Below are 22,408 nucleotides of genomic sequence, written 5' to 3'. Positions count from 1 at the left end.
TAGTGCAGATGTTTATCAGTCACCTGTCAACACCATGACTCAATGTATATGAAACTCATCAAGTTTCACTGCAGAGGCAGAAAACCAGGAGCTCACGTTTCTTTTATAAAACACTCAAAAAGGTTAGTGAACCACAAGAGTGTAACTGCTTCCAACCCTCAACAAAACTTGTGATCCAACTTTACACAGAAGGAAACAAAACAATATAGCACATTTGAATGACTCATAAAACCAGCTCCTGGCAAGTGAAAGATGTAATCAAGTTTGAAATTTTTAAAAAATGTAGCAAAAGCAAAAATACACAGGATGCCCTGTAAATTTTGGGTTAAAACTCAGGAGTCACTAAGATAGACACAAAAACCACAATCTGTGATCACTGAGGCTCTCAAACTATTTTTCCACTATCTTGGTGGCTTTTTAAAATCCCCGCTATAGCTTATTCTGTCTGCCTTAAATTACTAGCTATATCAAATTAAATGCAAATGCCCATTTTCACTCTCCTGACATACATTAGTGTGTCACATTGCTGTATACTTTTAAGACCACTACATTGCACATCAGAAGCAGACTCATTTTAAGAGAGGCAAGTAATCATGTTGTAAAGCAGACCGTGAAATTTCTAAGGTACTTTGGGAGGAAAAAAGTATTACATAAAGAATTACACCTTTCTCTCTCTCCATTGTCTCAGTAGAGCGCCCAGGGTAAATACACTTCCAATTCAGATACCTCAGCAAGATGCCTATATTTAGGTGGAATGAACCTGCGTGCAAGTGTCACAAAAAGTGCTAAGCATAAGACCAGAATGTCTAACTACAGTGTGGTATCACAATCAGGTGGAAGGGGGGCCACTTTTGATCCTCTCCCCAAGTCAAACACAGCAAACTTTTCCATGGAAAAAGATTAAGTCAGATCAGTACTTCACTCGATAAACACAGCAACCAATGATTTAGAGAAAGGGAGAGGAGTATATGGGGACTGGGGAACGAATAAGATGGACTGTGCCCAAAGCAGCTGGTGATGTTTTATCTTCGCAGCCAGCAGGACGGTGTGATAGATTATTCAGAGTTAAGCTGCTATCTGTACCACAGGAAGCGCCACAGAGTTATTGCAAAACACTAAATTAAGAACTTAATTTACAGGGTCTTCTGCTGTTCATTTACAAAGCAGTCCACTGGTTAGCTAAAACATTTTTTCCCTCCGGTTTCTTTTTTTTTTCTCAGTGCAATGCAAAAGCTCTCCCCTTCAAAATTCACACATGAGCCTTAGCGTATGACACATACTCATGCGCTGCTCAGTGATGCTTCACTTACTCTAAAATGAACGCAGGCTTTTGCAGCCTGATGAGGTGTGGACACTGGAAACAGGGAGTGAACCTACTTCCTGTTGCCGTGCTAACCAAAGCAGACAATTTCTCATTAGACTCTCCGCATAGGGAGATAATGGTGTTTGCTAATGTGTCAGAACTGCACTCGCATTTTCACTGCTATGAGAAATAGATTTTTAATACTGCTCTCAGAGAGAACTTGTTTTTAAAAGGAAAGTAATAGAAGTCTGTGGGCCAGATGCTCAGCTAGTGTAAACCGGCAGAAACACATTGACTGCAACAGTTACTTTGACATGCACCAACTGAAGAGAGTGTTTTATACAGCAGTGAAGAAGCACCAGCACACCCCCCGGGAAGAACTAGTTTAACTCAAAGGAGCGCCTGCCAAGCTGGGTTTATATCAGGGGGTATCCATTCTGCTGGACTGTTTTTAGCATCTGTTCATCGCTTGGCCTGCAAAGTGCAAAGAGCCAGGCTTTGGACATTTTGTCCATATACATACAGAACAGAAATCCACGGCAAAATAGCAAACACAAATTGTAGACTTCCATTCAAATCCTTGTTCTCTCCTAACTCATGGAAAAGCTGAGTATAAAATCTTTGCGAGAGAAGCCCTCGAAGAAGGGCCTACCACAGAGGTTGAAAGCCAAGTATACATTCTGCTCATCCGTGTCCTTATTTGATAATTATACATGTGTATACTAAAAAAACATTATTTCCACAAGGTAGCTACTGAAGATGAGCAGGGGGGAAATAAAGCGGGCAAGAGTTCTCAGCATGTAGGAATCTCTGTAGAACCATGAAATAAAGGTTTTTTTCCTCTGATCAATAGACTTTCATCACAAGGAGCCAAAGATGGCCTGTCAGTATACATTTCTTCATCCCTTCTTCCTGACATAATGAAAAAACAGCACCATTCTGAGAACTCCATTTCCCAAGAAATCACAAAGCTCTCCTGGCAGATTTTCACTCCCACACATACAGTTCAGAAAGTCACAAGAGTCAAATCAAGGTCGGACAGATTGCTGTTGCAAACATGCTTCCCAGGGATAAAAGGGACAGAGTGAGTCATTGTTCACACATTACCTAACAAGAACATGCCAATAACATAGGTTTTAGAAAAACAGCAAGTTCAGAAATCAGTTATTTTGTGCCTTTAAGTAAATGGCCACAGATCCTCCAACTTTTCCCCAAAAACCTTTTGCATGACACAGTATCAGTTCATGCTATCTACAGACAATATTACTGAGCACCATCATAGATCAAAAAAGGGATCTACTCCATATTGTAAGGAGTATGCTGGTAAAACAATTAAGCAAAACACTAGTACTTACACTTAACTTAAAGCATACGCTAAGTAGTTTTGCCCTGCTGCGCATGTGTTTAATAAATGTATAAAGATCAAATGGGTAGCCACTGTAAAACAAGTTATGTGAAGCTGCTCTCAGCACTAAAAAAAGAAAGCTAAAGATTTTCAAAAACATTTGCATTAGAATTACTTTTGAATCACAGCATGACATGTAAGGTCTAAGTCACGCAGTCAACAGTTTCAATATTAGGTACCCAAAGGTACTAGCATGGAGTGTGCTGGTAATACTTCACTCCTGTATAAATAAAAAGGTGACCTTTTAAAATCTATACTACGACATCTAAATCAAATGATCAGTTTTCATAGATGAAAGTCCAGTACTACCCAAAGCCAGTAAGAGCTACATTACCTTTAAAAAGTAAGTCTTTCTTATGCATATATGGATTTAGCAGCATACCTTTACCTAGGTTTGAACCTTAGCCCCAGAAGTTCAAGAGAGATCCTCAGAACCTCCCTCTGCCGGGGTGGGTCAGTCCAACGAGCAGCTGGTCCCTGCCTGCACGCTCAGCCCCACGCTTCTCCCCTCCCCAGTCATGTGTGTGAACATACTTACCACAGAGGCTGCTATTCTGAAGACAAAATTTATATAAAGAAGAGCGTCCAGTACCATATATATCCATCCAGAATATTACAAATAAGACCTTAGTACTATTATTACAAAACTGCTAAGTAAAGTCTTTACTTAGAAGACAATAAAATCCAAAACTATAGTTGCATTTTCTTTTCATAAAGGGCAAGATAATGAAATACAACTAGCCAACAGAATCAGTCATCCACTAAAATATAGAACCAGCCAATAAGCTCAAGATTACATAAAAACTAAACTGATGAGCTCTTTTAATTAAAATAAAGCCCCTTTATTTTCCTATTATGACGTGCAACAGATTTAGTTACATAAGGCTACGGATTAGTATACCCGTTTCAAATAGCTTCTTGGCAAAAATAAAATAAGTTCCAAATATTTTAATTTTTATAGGAATACTGGAAATCTTAACCATATCAGTGGTCATTTTTTTCTAATAAATTACTAGATACAGTTTTAAACACTGAGACTGAAGTGAAATTAAAAAAAAAATACACAAATTAACTATAGAAAGCAGTAAGTTTGCTAAACTAATATGCAAGATCCACAACATGCAACACTGATTGTATAAAACTATATGCAAGGAAAATGCTATAGAAGCATCTTGTAGTTTAAATTACCGCAAGAAAGAATTTGATATTTTTCATCATATTCAAAATCAGCAGATGACTAACAAAACTCCAATACTTTTCTGTCGTTAGGCCTCATTCTGCCTGTGCGTCCTACAAGTACCTTCAGCTCCTGCTAACTAGAAAGGATAGTGATAGCACACAGCACTTACAGCACTAAGCCTTTCTGTTCTTTTCCTGTAAAGAACCTAGCAGAGAACAATTCAAATACATAACTACAGAAAACAATGCATGAATGCTTACAAAATGTATGTATATATTGTTTGTACAAACAAAGTAGAGTAGTAGCTTATATCCAGTTCTCAAGTATCTAATCCATTTTTTATTTTAATTGAATAGCTACAACAAATCAGCAAAAATATCAGAAAATTAAAGTTACTTTATTTACATTCTCTTGTATTAGACTGGATTATAAACTTGAAAAGGATATTTAAAATAAGCAGTGGCATTGTACTCTCGGTTACCAACTCTGACATATTTAGCTGTTGCACAAGAAAAGGCTTTTTGTTCTTACCAATAAATTTCTGAGGCATTGAGCTTTTTCGCTTTGCCACGTTGCTTGCTAGCCTGTCCAGCACAAGGGCTCTTTCACTCCCCATCTCTGCCTTGATGTGCCTTGCCTCCACGTTTGCTAGTTTGGAAAATGTGAAAAGAAAAAAACATGTAGGTGAAAAGGAAAAAAAAAAGAAAATAAAAAGAAAAAAAAGGAAGAAATGAATGGTTTAATCTCCGGAGTTTGCCACACTAACTGGGAGGAAACAGTTTGGAGATCTGATGTAAACTTGTTTTGTTGCTTTTTCTGTTGTTCTTGCTTTTTGCGTCTTGGGCACCAGTTGCGGTCAGTGGAACCAAGCATAGAAACACACAGTGATCTTGCAGTCCTGAGCTCATGCAAGGAGATCATAAACCATACAAAACTAGTATCTTCATTAGCAAGAGGAAGTGTAAAATAAACAGGCTGGATGGGTTGCTTACAAAATGTAGATGGAGATACAACCTCTGTTAGCCTTTCTTTTTGATTCTGAGTAACACTGTGTGACACCTGCAGACTGACATAGTTCTCCAAAACTTCAATGACACATTCAGTCCCTTTGTTATACTTAATATCAGTCATACATAGATGTCTTCTTAACTGAGCACTAAGAAACTCATACAAAAATATATCAATATTCCAATAAGATAAAACCATAACCTTTCAGTATTCAATAACTCATTTTTTTTCAAGTCTCATTATCACTTCTTCAATCATTTTCTAATTGCTACAGCTGAAGCAAATTGAGAATATTTTCCCTTTGGCACTCTTGTAAGCATTTGTATTAAATGTTTTAAAGCTCATCAAAAGATCCAGAATTTCTAGCTTTAGAAATACTATATGTGCTCTAGGATCTTTCACTTAGGCTAGGTCATCAACTGTTTTAAGCACCTTACCCTTTTCCAGAGTTCTCCTTTAGCTCTCTTAGCCAGTGCCCATCATCTCACGGAAATTACTGCATGCTCTCAATCTCATGGAGGCTGCGCAGGCTTTTGAGCTGGATCAGCCAAGCTGAAAAGCGCTGCCACCTCATCTCACAACTGCCAGACTAATACCGAATATAACTGCTGCAGCTCCCCCCTACCCCAAACTTGCTCTCCCCTCAAGAACAAGTATCAGTAGTAGTAGTGGCAGTGCTACTTTTATATAAAAGGCTGCTAAGAATTGCAGGATTAGGGACCACTGTGCTGAAAACTGTACAGATATATTAGGAGACTGCCCATGTCTTTAAGAGTTTGCTATCTAAGTATAGGTAAATGAGGATGAGGAAGGGAAATTTACCTTCCCAAAATAACACGTAGAAGGTTGAATTTCATGCCAAAAGAATCCTGGCTGCTGTGCTATTGTGCTATTGCACATGGATACTTTAACTATATGAAACATAGTCTACATAACAGAGAAGTAATACCAGAGGAAAATGATGCAAATACTCTGGCATCACTGCAGACCTGCTAAGTACAGCTTTATAAAGTATTGGACTTTAATTAAAGTTTGCTAAGTACAGCAGGTGATAAAAATGCAGTATCATCCTTCCATAGCTTACTGTGCAGCATTTCCCTATCATTTCAAAGTAAATTACTCCTTACTTGTTTATTGTTACTGTTATTGATATCAGATGAGTTTCAGTCAGTACAAATCATGACTCACCAAACCTCAGCCATAACTGTTTGTTAATGTTTGTACAGTATTTTGAAAATGTAAAGTGCTTCATAAGTGCTCAACGCCACAAAAACTAGCTATGAATATGACTCAGGATGGATGGGATAACAGGGCTCAATTCAGTACTATGTTAATCTGGTTTCACAAGGCTGTAACCCCATGATATACATAATAACCAGACTCACAGAGAGCATGCACGCTCAATGCTTTAAAGATAACAATATCTTGCTTTTCTATTATGATTTTTATTCCAAATTATTCTAATATGTTTAGAAACATATATATATATATATATACATACACATATACACACACACATAATTTCACCAACTGCTAAAATGAAACTGCTTCCAGCCTGAAATAGTACCAAGATACTACCTAATAGTTTACACAAAGTGAGGCAAAATATCATATTCAGTTGAAACTATAAGGGAAAGTTAGGTAGGCAGAACCGTGGATTTTATCCAGAAACTCTTGTGAATCACATTCTGAGGTTTTTAACTGCAGGACCTCTATTTAAATTTCATACTCCAAAACTGGAATATTCAACATTTGACAATACATGAGAGTCTGGTACTAATTCAAAGGCAAAGACATCTACCCTGAATACCCAGTACTACTGCTGAACACTTTGGATTATCTTTAGATAACTCCAGTTCAAGGTTTGAACCATCCCAAACCCAGTAAGCTTCTAATTTTGGCAGGATCCTTGTACAAGCCATTAATAGTAGTAACTTTTAAAAAACTGACAACCCACAACTACCCTGAACAAGATAATAATATAAACAGTGTTATATATCCAAAAACTTCTATTGTAAATGAAAAAGCAAAGCAAAAAAGAACACAATACATCCCCGTCAAAACAGAAATACCTTAGTCCCTGCCATTTCTTTCTTTGCTTTTCTTATTTTTTTCCTTCTAGTTCCTCTTCCCCCCCTCCCCCAATCTTTAACTTCAAGAGCTGTTGTACTATTAAAACTTTGTTTTCATTTCACATGCTCAGAATCTTTTTATCTTCTGACAGAACTCAAAGAGTGAAGTTTCTGTAAGTCATCTTAGCCAGCCTTAGAAACACACTGGAAGTTACATGTAGCATCTCAGCGTCCTACTTGTCTTGTCAATGTTATTTATGTGCCACCAAGGGAACTTTATTACATTAGTGTCAAAAGGGCAGACAAGTGGCTTTCTGAAGAGGTAACAATAGTTACTGTCTCTTCAGCAATCTCTTCAGAGTGAAGACTGACCTACATAATATGTTCTGAGACATCTGTAAATATCAATCTCCTAGCTTGATGTCTGTCTGCCATTTTATTTTAAAGCTAAGGGTCTTTTCTTTCACATTAAGATTTTCTACTGCTTGTCAATGGTCATTTTTTTCTAGAGAAATAAGTCACCTCTATTTATGGATCACAAAAGATCTTTGATAATGTCTTCCTAATATAGCTTTAGGAAACAATCTACTTCCATTGAGACATAGATAGTTGAACAGTGCTCTCTCCCACAATACTGCTCTCCCTACCCAGAAGCTATCTTAAAATGATCTCCTCCACCTTTTTCTTCTGGACCATTTATTAAACAATCCAAGAATAATATTTAGCAATTAGGAAGCACTTTTTATCACCCAAAATTCACTAAAGACTTCTCGAAGAAATACTTAAGTCCTATCTCCCATTTGGCCATATGACAGCTCAGAAACAACCGATTTCAAAACAGCAACCATCTAAAAATAAATTTCAGGCTGGCCTGATAGAAATGGTCAAGTGCTTTGCCCAAAGTTACACTTAGAATAACTGAATAGTGATAAAGGAAATCTAGACTTCCAAAGCATTTAATCTGTTTCAGCCTGTGATCTTGAAATCCCCTACAAGCTAAACACTTCTGATGGTCAAAAGCATTGCATGGTCAAAAGAAGGTGGTCAAAAAGCTGCATGATCAAAACACAACAAAAACTCTAAGGATGCTGAAGGAAGCACTGCTGACTAAATAAATTACCCTCCTTCCTCTTGATCAGACCTGATCAATACACTTATATGGGCCACTGGAAGTTATATGGAAAGTCAATCTCCTAACCATGGTATTTTACACAACAGTAGGATGGGGTTCAGTTCTGATGCCCTGACCACTTTCAAACGTGGGCCACTATCTCCTCCTTACCTCACAATAGCAGCTGGTTATGGTTTTTACTGTGATTACCATCTGAGATTTCTCTGCAGTGCGTCTGAGTCTTGCTGCCCCCCTCAGTAGTGCGTGCATTTCAGTTGCAATCTCTTGCATATAGAACATTTTCAGAAGAAAGTTTTTATGCAAGTGTGATTTATCCATTATGAATGACTACTTGTGTTTTGTTGAAGTCATTAGATGACAAGCCACCTCCCCATAAAACAATGTTGTCAACTAGCCATAATGTCATACTGCAGAGGTACAGAAAGTGGGTACTTTTCTTTCAGCCCAGAATGCGAATAGATGATCATTTAGCCTATACTAAATTGTTTCCACAGTGTGGTTTCTGTCACACCGTAACTCTGAGTATAATTTTTAGAACGTGCGGGCATCGTTAACAAAACCCTAAAGCACAAAGCAGAGCTCAAATTAGAGGCATTGCTTCCTGTAGCATCTATGTGTGGTCATTAAATAATGGAGAGTGGAACACAGAGGTGGGTTATTGTGCAATGAGAACAATGTGACCAGAGATTGTTATCAGGGACAGAGCAACGTTCTAACAAATTGTTACATAGATTTTTTTTTTTCAGAAGTATTTCCATCCTGCTACATCTGGAACATGCAGACCTCATGCTAAAAGCAATCACAATGGTAACTATGGCCCTGATACTTTTCAACATTTTAATTAATTATTGGATGGCACGCAGAGCATACATTTAAAGATGACCCCACATGGGAAGGTTGCAAGGACTTCAGAAAAGAGGACTGAAGTTCAAAATGACCTAGGTAAGTAGGAAAGTAGTCAAAAAAAAAAAAAAAATCAAAAAACGATGTTCACTAAAGACAAGAGCAAAGTGCTACACTTAGAGGAAAAAAAAAAAAAAAAAAAAAAGCACCAAATGAGCTCTTGAGATCCTTTCCAGCCTTACTTTTCTATGATTCTGTGATGTAACATAGTGCTGAGACCAGAGAATTGAATGGAAATGCCCCAGCAAGATTGGAGTTCCTGTTTTTAATAAAACTTACTACTCCACTAACAACACTGCAATATTTTTAAAGTGCGAAGGTCTTAAAAGCATGGGGCACAGTCACATCATGATGAACTGGAAATTTACATTTCCTTTGTGACCAATTTAAGGCATATTGTACTACTTTAGTAAGTACGACATTGCAGATTCTGGATAAGTGAAATGTTGCTATTCTGAAATGAATATAAACTATGAGAATCATTTAAAAGCAGAAATCTGTATTAGGTATCATGTTTTCCATTTTCATGTGGTGGACATCTCACAATGATTGCCATCATGGGAGTTTATACTGTAACATAAAACCATAGTTACAGTATATATGGGTTCTCATGAAAATCAAAACTTGCTAATGCTCAGATAACCATTGACTTTTACTAATGCTCTAAAAAAAAACATTACTTGCTGAAAAGACACTCCATGAAAAACTAAAAAACCTGACTTCATTAAATCATTGTTTCTTTTTGGCATTTTTTTGTATGTGCGTGTGTCAAGGTCTGATACCTCAACCTATTCAGCACAGGGCAACTCTTGCACCCGCGTAGTTATCATGTATCAATGGATCTTCACACTGGTTTTGGGCCTGGATTGTGATGATGCCTTCAGATTTTTTGCTTGATAATCAGGTCACTAAATACAATTTTGTTATTATTAAAGGGCCTTAGTTCACACTGCCATCTTTCTAAAATTAATTTTACATGTCTTATTCTTGGAAATTTCAGTCCAACTTTTTGCTTGAGAAAAAAATTCTACTTGAAATTCAGAATCAAAAATAGGAAGCTTGACACTTTACAGGGTTTAAGGCTACATAGCAAAAGAATAGGAACCTGAATTCTGAAGTTGTAGTCTTAGCTCTGTTATGGATCAGTTGTATAATCACTGGGCAAGTCGCAACCTTTCCCTGACTCTCTGAATGGGAAAAGTTATTCTTTCCTGACTCACTGGCATATTGTGGGACTTAAATCAAACAAGTTCATTTTAAGATTTGAAATATTCCAATGAAGGCTCAAAGAGGACAGCAGCTATTTTTTATTGAAAAGTTTTCAGAAATCCAGCATTGAGACTGTGGAAAGGAAAATAAAGCCTGAAGACGGTGTGTTTTGATTCATCTTACCTTCATTCTTTTTCAAAAGCAGCCCTACACCCAAGAAGCCCTTTCTCTCTGATCTATCAATGATCTGCAGGATAATACTCCATTTCCATGTCACTAAAACTTCTGTAAATTCTAACTGATTCTGACCAACAGTTCTTATTCTAAAGAAAAGGAAGCATCAAGTGGACTGACACGTGTGAACAACTGCTGATAACAATTATGCGCATCAACTCATCCAATAAAATAAACCTCACAATAGTATTAATATAGGAATAATTTAACCTATGGTGAGTGTCACCTACAGAAATGTTACATACAAGGTATTTCAGATGTTTTATTCAAAGTAACTGTGAAATAAAAAAAAAGTGGTTAAAATAAAAGCATTCTTTAGCTAGCTGCCTGAGGGATGCATTAAACCAGACCCCTTTATAAGACACTGCAGCCCCTTAGGTTACTGAAAATGACTGTAATAAAAACTGTTCAAGCTATAAATTAACAGCTTACCAGATGCCCTTTTTTAAGCGCTGTAATGTACCAAAAAGCAAAAAAACCCCCCCACACTGTAATGTGATAAACTTACCCGTCTCGCACATGCCAGCATTCTGCAAATAAGTACGGCACCGCTCCTTGTGCTCCTCTAATGAACTTCTTTGTTTGTAGCTTCTTCCGCAAAACTCACATTTGTATGGCTTCTCCACTAGAAAAACAAGAGAGCAGAATAAAATAACCACAAGAGACTAATAAAACAATGTCTTTCTGACATTCAAGCATATAGTTACTGATAACATAACATTCAGCTCTTGGAGAATGCTTTAAATTTCTATAAAGTTTATGAGCACTGTAATTATCGCAAAATTAGGTTACATAAGGGTGAAATCCACCAGACATGTAGGGCTCCTGCAAGGCCCTCTTCATTCTCTAAGCTCAGCACCACAAAAGAGGACTTAGAATTAGACACTGTTCCCAGGAGCTCAGGTTCCTAGAGCCCTACTCCAGTTGACTACTTTTCCTGGCATAACTTCCCTAGGGAAGACTAACTGTAACACTGCTAAACAGGGATTGCAGCTCTCATAACTGCCTGACCGAGGTCTGTCTATACAGGGTTTTTCAAGGATTTCATGAAACTGATCAAGTTAAATCAAACCAAGACCTTTTGTGAGTGTTCTCATTTCATTTCCAAAGTCATTTATTGTAAAACAAATATATTCCTAATTACTTTAAGCTAAAACAAACCTGTTTGAAACTGAAGATATCCACACAGCCTTTCCCAGTGCCTTACATAAAAAGACCAAAACACTCCCTAAATTATCTCATTACACTTTTGTGCACAGACTTTCCCTAACACATACAGGCACATTATCATTCCCAAATCAGTATAGTGCAAATATGGCTATCCTTACATTGTATACTGTGCAAAAGACCATACTTCCTACTGCCAGTGCAATTGTTCATTTATGATATACTTAAGGAGATTTTCTTTACAGCTTTTAATAAGACAGCTCCTAAAAGCTTCATTCACAGTAACCACCTGATGTGTTTGAACCATGATGTTTTTATCTCAGTGTTGATGGGGGACAGTTAACACTGCTGTGCTGGGTCTTGGTCAAATCAGAATCTCATTTATCCGTGTCAGATAATCTCACTTTTAACTTTGATTCTTTGTGAGGTTAAACTTTTTTTTTTCTGTGAAGTGCAGTGCAGAGATAATATCTATAATTTAGAATAAATGCTTTCTTTCTAAGCCTCTGTATAAAATAGGACATACACAAACCAAAGAGTAAGCACAATCTGGTTGTTAAAGAACAGGATTAACTGTGATGAGTCTATTTACACCTGGCTTGTTATTCAAGTCACCTCAGCTCTATGCCTCCATTTCTCCCATCTGTAAAATGGATGCAATACCCTAACAGCCTTGAAAAAAATAGCATTTGTTAAGCATGTTAAGATATTCAGATGAAAGGCACTACACAACAGTGAGGTATGAACAGGCAATGCTGTCCTTGATTATGTTCCTAGAGCTATCCTGATCGCTCAGGATTGGAATGGAAGAAAGCCCCAGCGAAGCCTGTCTTAGCTACTGCACAAATTCAGAGGTTGCTAGCTTAGCTATCTCCGCTCAGCTGCGAACACCAAAGAGTTATGTTGAGGCTAGGCCTTTTCTCACAGCACTCAGCTCTGACAGTAGGTTTCCCTATGCCCTCTGTCTTCATTAACAACAAAGAGCAGCGCCGAGTCCCAAGATAGTTCTATCAATACAACAGGTAGAATGAGGGGTCACTGAGACTTGTCAGCTCTTCAGAACTAGACTGGCTCAGACTTTGCTGACTGACCTTTTATTTTCCACACCTAGTGTCCTAGTGACACACATTTAAAACACATGAAGTGTCTTTGAAGTCACTTACCAGAATGTGTCCTTAAGTGACCTGTTAGCGCATCCCTCCTTTGGCAGGCATAACTGCACAGATGACATTTAAAAGGTTTTTCCCCTGTATGTAGTTTAATGTGGCGGAGGAGGTTACCCTTCTGAGTAAAGGAAGCTCCGCACTGATTACACTGGAATGGCCGTTCACCTTAAAATGACATACAAAAAAGGACATTTAATGGTTATATGGGTATCATGCTCTCCTCATACCCTTTTCTTTTTGGAAGAGGAAAGAATGAGATACTGGATCAGTTTCTTTCTATAGAAACATGCACAGCCCTTCCGCTGACTTCAGTGGGAGTTACATGCAGCTCTGGTGTCAGAGCATCTCATAATATATGTTCAACTATGGAAAACACCATACAGATTTTCCATGGAAATAAATGTTCTGCAGGAGGCTGATTCAAACATGCTAGCAATTAAAAAAAAAACAAAACCACACACGCACACACACACACCTCACCTTACTGAAGGTCTAAACCTAAGATGCTCATGCATTTGTTGCCAAATTATAGCACAAAGAAATACAATGCACAGACTGGAAATGGCAGCACAAAAAACAACCTAACTTTTGTTTTGTGACTGAAATACTTAAGTGACATAGTGCCTTTCATCCAAAATTCTTAAAATGCCTCACAAACGCGCTTTTACTTACATTCAACCTTGATAAGGGAAAAGATATTATTCTGCAGGTGAGTAAAGCGAGGCACAGAAAAATTAGTAACTTGCTTAAAGATCACAGCTGGAGTCAGGGACAGAATGAGGAAATCTTGATTTTGGTATCCTCCTTTTAAACAAATAGTCTATACTACAAACCACCCTTTCAGTATTTAGTTCTTGCAAGAATAATATAGGGATATTTACCAGTGTGGCTACGCTTATGAACCATCAAGACATTGAGGCTAATGCAGGCTAATCCACAGATATCACAATTCATTTTTCCACTAGCTGGCCTGATGTTGTCATATGAACCAGAATGTCTTTCCAGTTTAATGCTTTCATATTCATTATATTCTCTGGGATAGGCGTAAGGTATTTCAGATTCTTCTGCATTTTCCATAGGCTCTGAATTTAAAGCACTCTCCTCTCTTTCACTGTATTCACCTTTCACTTTAACCACATCATCTGCAGGTAAAACATAAAGCACAAAAGTGAAAAAAAGCTAATCTTAGACACCATAAAGTATCTCAGAAAAAAAAAATCACAGCAAATTACACAATATTACATTAAAAATCATCCTACATGTTTTACTTAAACTCAGAGATAAAGAAATGCAGTTGAGACATGAATCTTCATGGGTCATGTCTATTTGATAATAGTTGTAATGAGATATCCTTTAAAAATATTGACCTGCCTGTTGATTAGAAGGAAATTATCCATCAAAATTACAGATTATAAAAGCATAATGCAGTACATAGTTCTACTATTGCAGTTGCAGGGTACTGTTCAGGATTCAAAAGAAAATACTGTCACACAATTCACAATTAGCCTACAGAAATTAGTGTCATGGAATGTTGCTGTGAATTCAAAATACAGAAGGCTGCAAATTAAAAGGATTCTTATGCATTCAAGTGAAACCTGTGGTGCTTGAAGCATGTATATAAAAATGTCTGATCCAGTATAAGACTTCCAGTGTTCCCATGGTATTGCACAGTAAAGAGAACCCCTTTTACCTTGATTGTCATCAGTAATCCTAATCAGTAATCTAATTTTCACTTTCAATTGTAATTTTTATCCAAAGATCTCAAATGTTTGAGGAGCATCCAATAATATTGATACCCATATTGTAAGATTATTATTTGAATAAAATGAGGCAAAGACAGGGTAAAGATTTCCTAATAGATAAATATGTCCCCAAAATGTTAAAAGATTTGTCCAAAGACACATTGCAAGTGTGTGGCAAAGAACCCCAAAAGATTTGAAGAGCAGCATGCAAGGCCTGCTGGATCTCCTTCTAGAATATACCTTTGAGTAGGTTCCTGGACCTGTAGCAGTTTCCAGAGAAAACCGGAAATCAAAGACGTTCTCTTGGATTAATGCAATTTCACAACAAGATGGGAATGGAACAAGTAGCTAATAATTTACTAACAATAATGCTCCCATGTAAAAATATAAGCAAATTGGTCACACTATATAAACAGCTGATGATTCCTGACTTACATGGCTGAATTTCCTTTCCACTATTAACTCTATCATTACTAGCACTTGCATTAAAACCTTACCAATTGGCAGGACAGATATTTTCAGCTTAAAGCTGATTTTCTACGTAGACAGGAGCTGGGTTATGCCTGAAACTTGAGTTATGCCTCAAGCTACCAAGTGAAGAAAAGTACTAAGACATAAAATATATAGTTTCCTGTTTGAAAGTATTGTTCTCATGGCCACCTGCTCTTCTCTCAAACTGAGGGTTAGACAGTTAAATATGGCACTTAATCACTTGTCCTTTCTCCAAAGTATAGAACATGGACTACTGAATATGTATTAGCTCTGGTTCTGAGTAATAAACCACATCAAATGCAGAGAACAAACAATGGGTGATAGCGAAAATGAGGTGGCAACATAAAAGAAGCACTGGAAAATAAAAATCTGACAACCAACACGTTCATGAAATCAAAATTTTCAGCTATAGTTTAGGGACAAAAATCACTCCTTTTTCCTCAGTGTTTGCACCAAGTCCAGCCAATCTACCTTACCTCGGGCTAAAGGGGGGTAGGAGAAACAACTGGCTGATAATTGCTTCATCCTATGGATGAATCCATGGTAGTGTGGAAAACTCCAAGAGACTTCTTTTAGTGTTTTCCCCAGATGATGTTGTCCAAAGAAGGCTGTTTTTTCTCCATATTGTGTGCTTTTTATCCCCCTATTGTAAGGCATTTTTTAGAGCTCAACATTAGGGTTGGCTGTCCAGATCCCAGAAGGACTTGCGCAGTCTTTGATGTTTGCTCAGAGAGTCACATGGACGCCCAGATTCACCTATAAATGCGCCGTTTTTCTCTGCACCTGCTTCAGTACGAGCCTTGCTTCACATCCTGACTCCTATTTCCACTGAAACAGGGTTTCCTCTGCATGCAGCTTCCGCTACCAACTTTGTGTCTCAGGGTGTTAGGGTGATCCTGCTCTCAAAACTCTTTCTAAAGTTAATTTAAGCATCCACTTCCATCATTTTAAGGAAAATTTATTGCCAGTTACTGAAAGAAGCTTTCAACAGAATCTCTTTTCCAAAATAATGTGCTTTTTTTCTAAAAAGGAGGCAGTTCCAAAATAATTTGTCACATCCTGCACAGAATGTTAAAAGGAAGTACACATTGCAGCTGCACCTTGTTGGTACTTTCAGAAGTGATTTCAATTCCCACTTTCTATTTAACGTCTCACCTTTCATCTGTATTAAGCATAATTGCTTAACAGTGGAGGACTAGTTGTAACCTCCAATTGAGAGGACTTTTCTACCGTTTTCTACTGTTTCTCACCACAAGTTCATGGTTCACAACTTTTCACTCTTTTACAGAGTTATGTCAGTGTTCATGTAGTACAGCATGAATGTCATCTTGATTTCCACCTGGCAAGCACTTGCTGACTGGCATAAACTGGGGAAGCCATCCTACGGTTCCGCAGTGGAAAATAACTACCTTTGCATTTTCCATATTGTATTCTGACTGCTGGCAGTGTTTTTGTTTTCTTATAGTAAATGAGAAGGATGCACCTGAGTTCTGATCAAGGCTTTTCCACCACTGCCCCCCCGCCCCAAACCATCATTGCCACTCCAGCTGTCGGTGATATCCCACCAAAGCTCGAGTGCTTTTCAGTTTGCATGTAGGCGTTTAAAGAACCTCAACGGAAAAATTCAACTTCTGATGACTGAAAACAACAGATAGCAGAAGCTATTAGGGAAGAGGCTTTTTCACTGAGTAAATGGTAGAGTAGAAATGTTGGAATTCTTCTAACCCAGCACCCTGGTTATAGTTCAGAGCCTAGTGATTCTACTGGGCCTTTCTGACCTGTTGAGAGAAGACAATGATACAGAAGAAAGCTCTGGTACAAAGTAGCCCAAGGAAAAGATGGCTCAGTACCATCAGCTTAAAATTAACCAAGTGCAAAGGTCTGAAGCAACCCAATTCCACTTTTAGTCCCAGACTTTTGCTTTGTATACTGGCACGCACAGGGAACACTTTGAGATCAAGAGAATGGCAGAGCTGTGGAAAAGTTTGTATCTATCACTTAAAAAGCACATCAACATCTTCTGATTAGATTAGTGAGCTTCCAGGCTGGTCCTCCTTAACCAAGGGGAAGGTGGCTGTCACGTCAACTTGAAAAGGGAAATTTAAGTGAAGAGCACCACAGTTATCCCTAACAATACGAGCAAGGCTCCCTGGGTTGAAAAGAGAAGTGTTATCATCCTTCCTGAGCTTAGGAAAGTAAAGAAGTTAAAAGAGGAAAAATCATTCATGTGTCCAACACAGGTAACTATTTTTCTTGAAGCAGTTCATGAAGGTAATATACATTGCAGAAAAAATTTTGTAGATTTTACACAACAAAGCACTAGCTTGATGCATTAAGGCTGATGCACATGGTTTCATTTCCTGGGGAGATGATTATAAGATGAAAGACATACTCCAAAGTAATATTTTTGTTTCACCTGAAACACTGTAAAAACAATGGGTTCTGGAAAAGATCCAAAATAAAGCTGTGGTGGCAACTTCAAACTGAGTCACCACACTAACAGTGCATGTATATGTTCTATAAAATGCAAGAATAAAAAAAGAAGTCAATAATAGCAAACAATTAAGAGAAGCTGGAGTGTTATCTTAGTGATTCTCTCTAAGAGAGAATCTCAGAAGGAAAACCCTCCAGTTGCCATATTTAATACAAGACCTTGGCATCAAATATAGAGAAAAGAATGCAAGTTTTGTGCTGTTGTTAAGCAAAGTTTGCTGGTAGTCTTATGAAAAGCACAAAGAATAAAAAACAGAAGCCATTAAAGACAACAGCACAAAAGGGTGATGTTGCTCAAGTGTTTTACAAGGAGTGGGGTCATAATCATGAAATCCTCAGCACATGCAAAAAGTCAACTGGATAACAAAGAAACTTAATCATCTTAATGTGGCATTTTAATGATGCTGCTGATTTGCTATGCCAATTCAGAGATAATGAGCCCCTAATGCTACAGATGTTCAACCAGACTAAAGGAAAAAAAAGGAAAAAAAAAAAGAAAAAGAAAAGCTTTTCTTGTATGCCATTTCCTAACTATCCAATTAAACAAATTGTGAAAGCATATAAATAGTTTACCAGGTTTTGACAGCTGTTAATAGGATTCAGATGCTTAGACTACTGAAGAACAAGAAGGGAGTCTCATGTATATGTGTACTGAAGAATTCTTGTGACTACCTGCATTTGACAGGTATTAACTGATAAATCACAGCTTATCTCCACAACTTGTCCTCAGAAATATTAGTACAAGTAAAAAAACATTACTGTACGCATACTAGTTTTTGTCCCCTCATAGAATGCGAGATTCCTTTACCAAAATCAGCTTGAAATAGAACTGATGTACCCTGCAAAACTGAAAAAGTCAGTGGAGTTTCCAAACTAAAGTCAGAATCCTGCATATCTATGAGAAACGCAACATATATAATGGAATTAACACAATGTGTGGGAGAGATGTCATGAAAATAAGAAAAAAACCAAAATTCCTTAATGACTACTTAAAGTGATGTTTGCAGTTCATCCAACCAAAACTCTAAGCTGAAAATCAATGCTATACCTAAGTTACTTTTTTTGCTCAAATAACAAGAGGAGAACAATTTTACATGACCTATCTATATTGAAAATTTGGAGACTAAGTAATGGAGATGTAAAAGCATTAAGGTTATAAAATGTGAAGTGCCACAATAGCAAGATGAGTTTTTTTTTTTTTTTTTTTTTTTTTTTTTTTTTTAAGAGAGGCAAGACTGTCAGAGGCAAAGCAACTTTTCCCTTTATCATTCTTCTAATACCACTGCAGACATCAATTCTAGGGAAGAGAAAGGACTTTTTAGCCCAATCAGGCCTTGTTTCTTCCACTGATTCCAGTGACAAGATCAGTTTATGACAATGGCAGAAATGCTTTTATGAGATCATTTGTTTGCTAAGAAAGGAGGAAGCAATCTCCAAATATCAGCTTTAACTTAGATAGTGGTAACAATAGTAGCAAAGATACAGCAGCATACTCTCCTTCATTGCTAAAAATACACGTGTATTCTCTCCTATTACAAGTACAGAGTGGATGAGACTGGAGCTTGTCACACTCCAGCATCCTCATAGTCGAAATGCCCTTCTTGTGCCATTCCTTACAGGCCAAAGCAGATTCTTCTGCAGTGAAAATCTCAAGTACTGCACTCAGTAGGTTTGTTCTACATGGCACTGGAAATCCACAGATTTAGTTTCTTCAGCTTACCAAAAAGTATTACTTGGAAATGCTGGCTTTTTGTTTCATTTTTATCTTCGTCCCTTCCAGTATTTTTAACTTCTTAGTACTATTGGTCCATATCTATGTTCTACAGAAACAAATATCTATTTTGTTTAGACACTGTATAAGACATACTTGAAGGGTAATTCCTAAATGAACCAGTGCAGTATGCACCTGGTGGAAATTTCACTTCTAAGAATAGGAGAGAAACTCTCATAATTCCCCTTTGTGGAATGCATGCTCTATGATAATTAGTCTCCTTGTTTTTATTGTTACTTGAAACAAAAATAGAAACAAGCCACATTGAAATGCAGCACTGAGAACTGCAAAAAAAAATCAGGCATCATTTTCCAAGCATTTGGATGTGCATCTTCTACTTCATTAATACCAGTGTCTTTCTATCATCAAAACAGAATATAATTTATGTTATACAATTAATTACAAAAAAACCCACACACATCATGTGCTCCAAACTCATGTGAGCCAGAAGACCTGAATTAAAACTAACTGCTTCTTAAAGCATTTTATTCAAAGCTATACAGTTTTTTTCCCTATAAAGATCTATCTTCCTATATAGATCTGCAATTTCATATCTGATATTTCCCATCTATTATCAACTGTATGCCCTTCAATAACAATCTAGCATTTTTTAGAGCTTTTTCTTAAAATATGTTAAAATGATACTTAACAGAAACACTGATAAAGGAAAGATGTTATCCAAAACTGAGTGCTACCAGAACTGGAATTAAACAGGACAATTGTACAGCAGCACCAAGCAGCACTAGGCCATGGTTTAGGGAAGGAAATGAGAAATAATGCATCTAACTGACACTACAAAAAGAATTTGGGGAAGCTGAATGTTATTACCTGAGACAGAATATGACTGCAGACTAGAAAACTAGGATTAGTACTACGCTAAAGTTATCATGGGATTTTTTTATTATTACAAAAAGTGTCAATCACTTTGCCTTTTTTCCTCAACTGCCCATATCCTTTAGTATTACACAGGAGCACAGAGTAATACTGAATCAGACAGAAAGGCATCCCACGTTCCATGGCCTGCAGTGCCCAGGTTTTTCCATATGCCCTCCCAGATGAATTTTGCTTCATTTATGACACCTGCTAACATTATCCTTTCAAACCTTAGTATCTTATCTTTAAAGCCTCCCTCTTAAAAAAAAGAAAAAAACCCAACAACATACACAGAACAAGATGAAACTGTACGAGTTCCCTTCTGTTACAGTTAAGATGACATAAGTCATAGAAAACATTTCTAAAATTACAATTCCTAAAGTCCAGAAAGCCTGATACAATCACAACCGTTAAATCAGACTTCAATTAGACAGTTAATCAGAGAACATCTGGACCTAACAGTCAGACTGAAAAAGGCCACATGTTAAATTCAGATAATCGCCTTCATTAGTTATATCAAGGGACCTATTACTAATATGACCACTCAGGCATGATCATCTCTGGTCAACTGCTTTTTCAAATGAGCTTCAAATCTGAGAAGTTGAAAGTATAGCTTTATTTAGCCTTTTTGAATTCATTTTCCAAAAGCCTTCATTACAGTGGGATACACTATTGTCATGTGTTTCATACTAGAAAACATAAATACGGAGTGAAGAGAGAATTTTGAACAAAAAAATAGGGAAACCTGTTCGTCTTAAATATCAGTGGAATTTTAATACCCATAAGCTGAAGCCAGGAGCTTGTTTTTTTAAGATGTTGCTTAAAAACTAGAACACCACAATCTTCATAAAATTGAATATATCCCTTTCACTCAATCATAAAAGAATTTCTAGTACTAAATATTCCAGATTTAGAGGCTTGAATTTTAGGTCACAAATCCACCCTCTCCAACTTTATATTTTTATAATTAAATATCTAATTATTATTTTCAGCCTGGTCTTCTATGGAGGCTTATCCATTCACTCTCTGTTTCTTTAATAACATTTGGACCCAAATGCTAAATTCAGTTCTATTTGGCAGAGGGGAAGGTTTCTCAAAATTACTCAGCTTTGACAATTGGCCTGCTGATGGCCCAGGAGCACACGCATCTCTTGAAACCACTCCTGGAGGTGGTGCTCCAGCATCAGGAGAAACAGGCAGTTGTGTTTGGTGCATTTGGCAGGTGAGACAACAACATACTGTTCAACAACAATACGTGCAATTCCAGGCCAGTCAGTTGGCTCCTCAGAACACTTACAGCTCTGCATTAAACAAAGTTCATAACGGCTCCTGCATAGCAGCAGAGGGAACAAAAATAGGAATAAGAACTGGAGCACGTGAATGTAGCATGATCTAAATTGGTGCTGAGAATATGGGAAAGCTAGCTTGAAGTACCAGAAGTAAAATATAGCGTTGAGCTCACACTGCAACTCTGCATAATTCAATTCAAAGTCAATCAGCCACAAGACAACTCCACTGAAAACCAAGCTTCATTAGTTCCAACGCTCACGGAAACACTTGTTGCATTTTAACTGAGTTTTGACTCTGGTGGATTTATTTCTGCTTTCCAACACTTCTCCAGCAGCACAAACAATAGTAGACCTGCCCCTTAAACTCACACCTTTTGTGCCAAATGCATAGACTAGTCTGGAGGCAAAACACGAGTCATCTTAATTTCTCTTTTCCATCAGTCCGTGTTTCAAAATATGGACTATTTTCTACAGTGACATGTGATCTGACTTCCTAGGGCCATTTTCTCACCTCCATTCATTTACTGCTGTATGCTGTACCGGAAAATAAATAAAGTAATAATCAACTCAGTTACCCTGGTCTAGATTTTACTTCAAAGCCAAAGGAATAAGTATTTCTCCCTCCTTTTATTTCAAGGAATTATTTTGTATGAATCTGCAAGTTACACATTGTAGAACAAGTGAAAAAAACATGCTTTAAAAAGTTATGGAAAGAAGTCCGTAATCTGTTGAATGTCACTGTGTATCCATTCCCCTTTTGAGCTTTGTCTTATTTGATAGCTGACACTGACAGCCAGATGTCCCAAAAGCAAACCATTCTATTTTCCTGCTAACTATGATGGGTTAAACAGAATAAGGAAATAACTGCACTTTTCTGACTATTTCAAGGCAGTCAGAAAATCTGAGTTTCCATATCTCTCAGCCCTAGGTGCTCTGGGCTACTGACTGCACAGGATAATCCAAGCTGAT

General features: G+C 37.4%; 1 protein-coding gene across 1 annotated transcript in view; it reads right to left on the bottom strand.

The window, feature by feature from the left end:
* IKZF3 (IKAROS family zinc finger 3) overlaps positions 1-22,408 on the bottom strand; it is a 37,891-nt gene that overhangs the window by 4,491 nt on the left and 10,992 nt on the right. The window contains exons 4-7 of the mRNA XM_013944794.2: positions 13,661-13,921; positions 12,777-12,944; positions 10,955-11,071; positions 4,420-4,536 (exon numbers count right to left, since the gene is read on the bottom strand). Of these exons, the coding sequence (XP_013800248.1) occupies positions 4,420-4,536; positions 10,955-11,071; positions 12,777-12,944; positions 13,661-13,921 (663 nt within the window). The remainder of the gene's footprint in view (positions 1-4,419; positions 4,537-10,954; positions 11,072-12,776; positions 12,945-13,660; positions 13,922-22,408) is intronic.

Source organism: Apteryx mantelli, chromosome 28 (assembly GCF_036417845.1).
Source record: "Apteryx mantelli isolate bAptMan1 chromosome 28, bAptMan1.hap1, whole genome shotgun sequence".
Taxonomy (NCBI): Eukaryota; Metazoa; Chordata; class Aves; order Apterygiformes; family Apterygidae; genus Apteryx; species Apteryx mantelli.
Note: the sequence above shows the minus strand (reverse complement) of the source record. Positions and strands in the feature narration are given on the sequence as shown.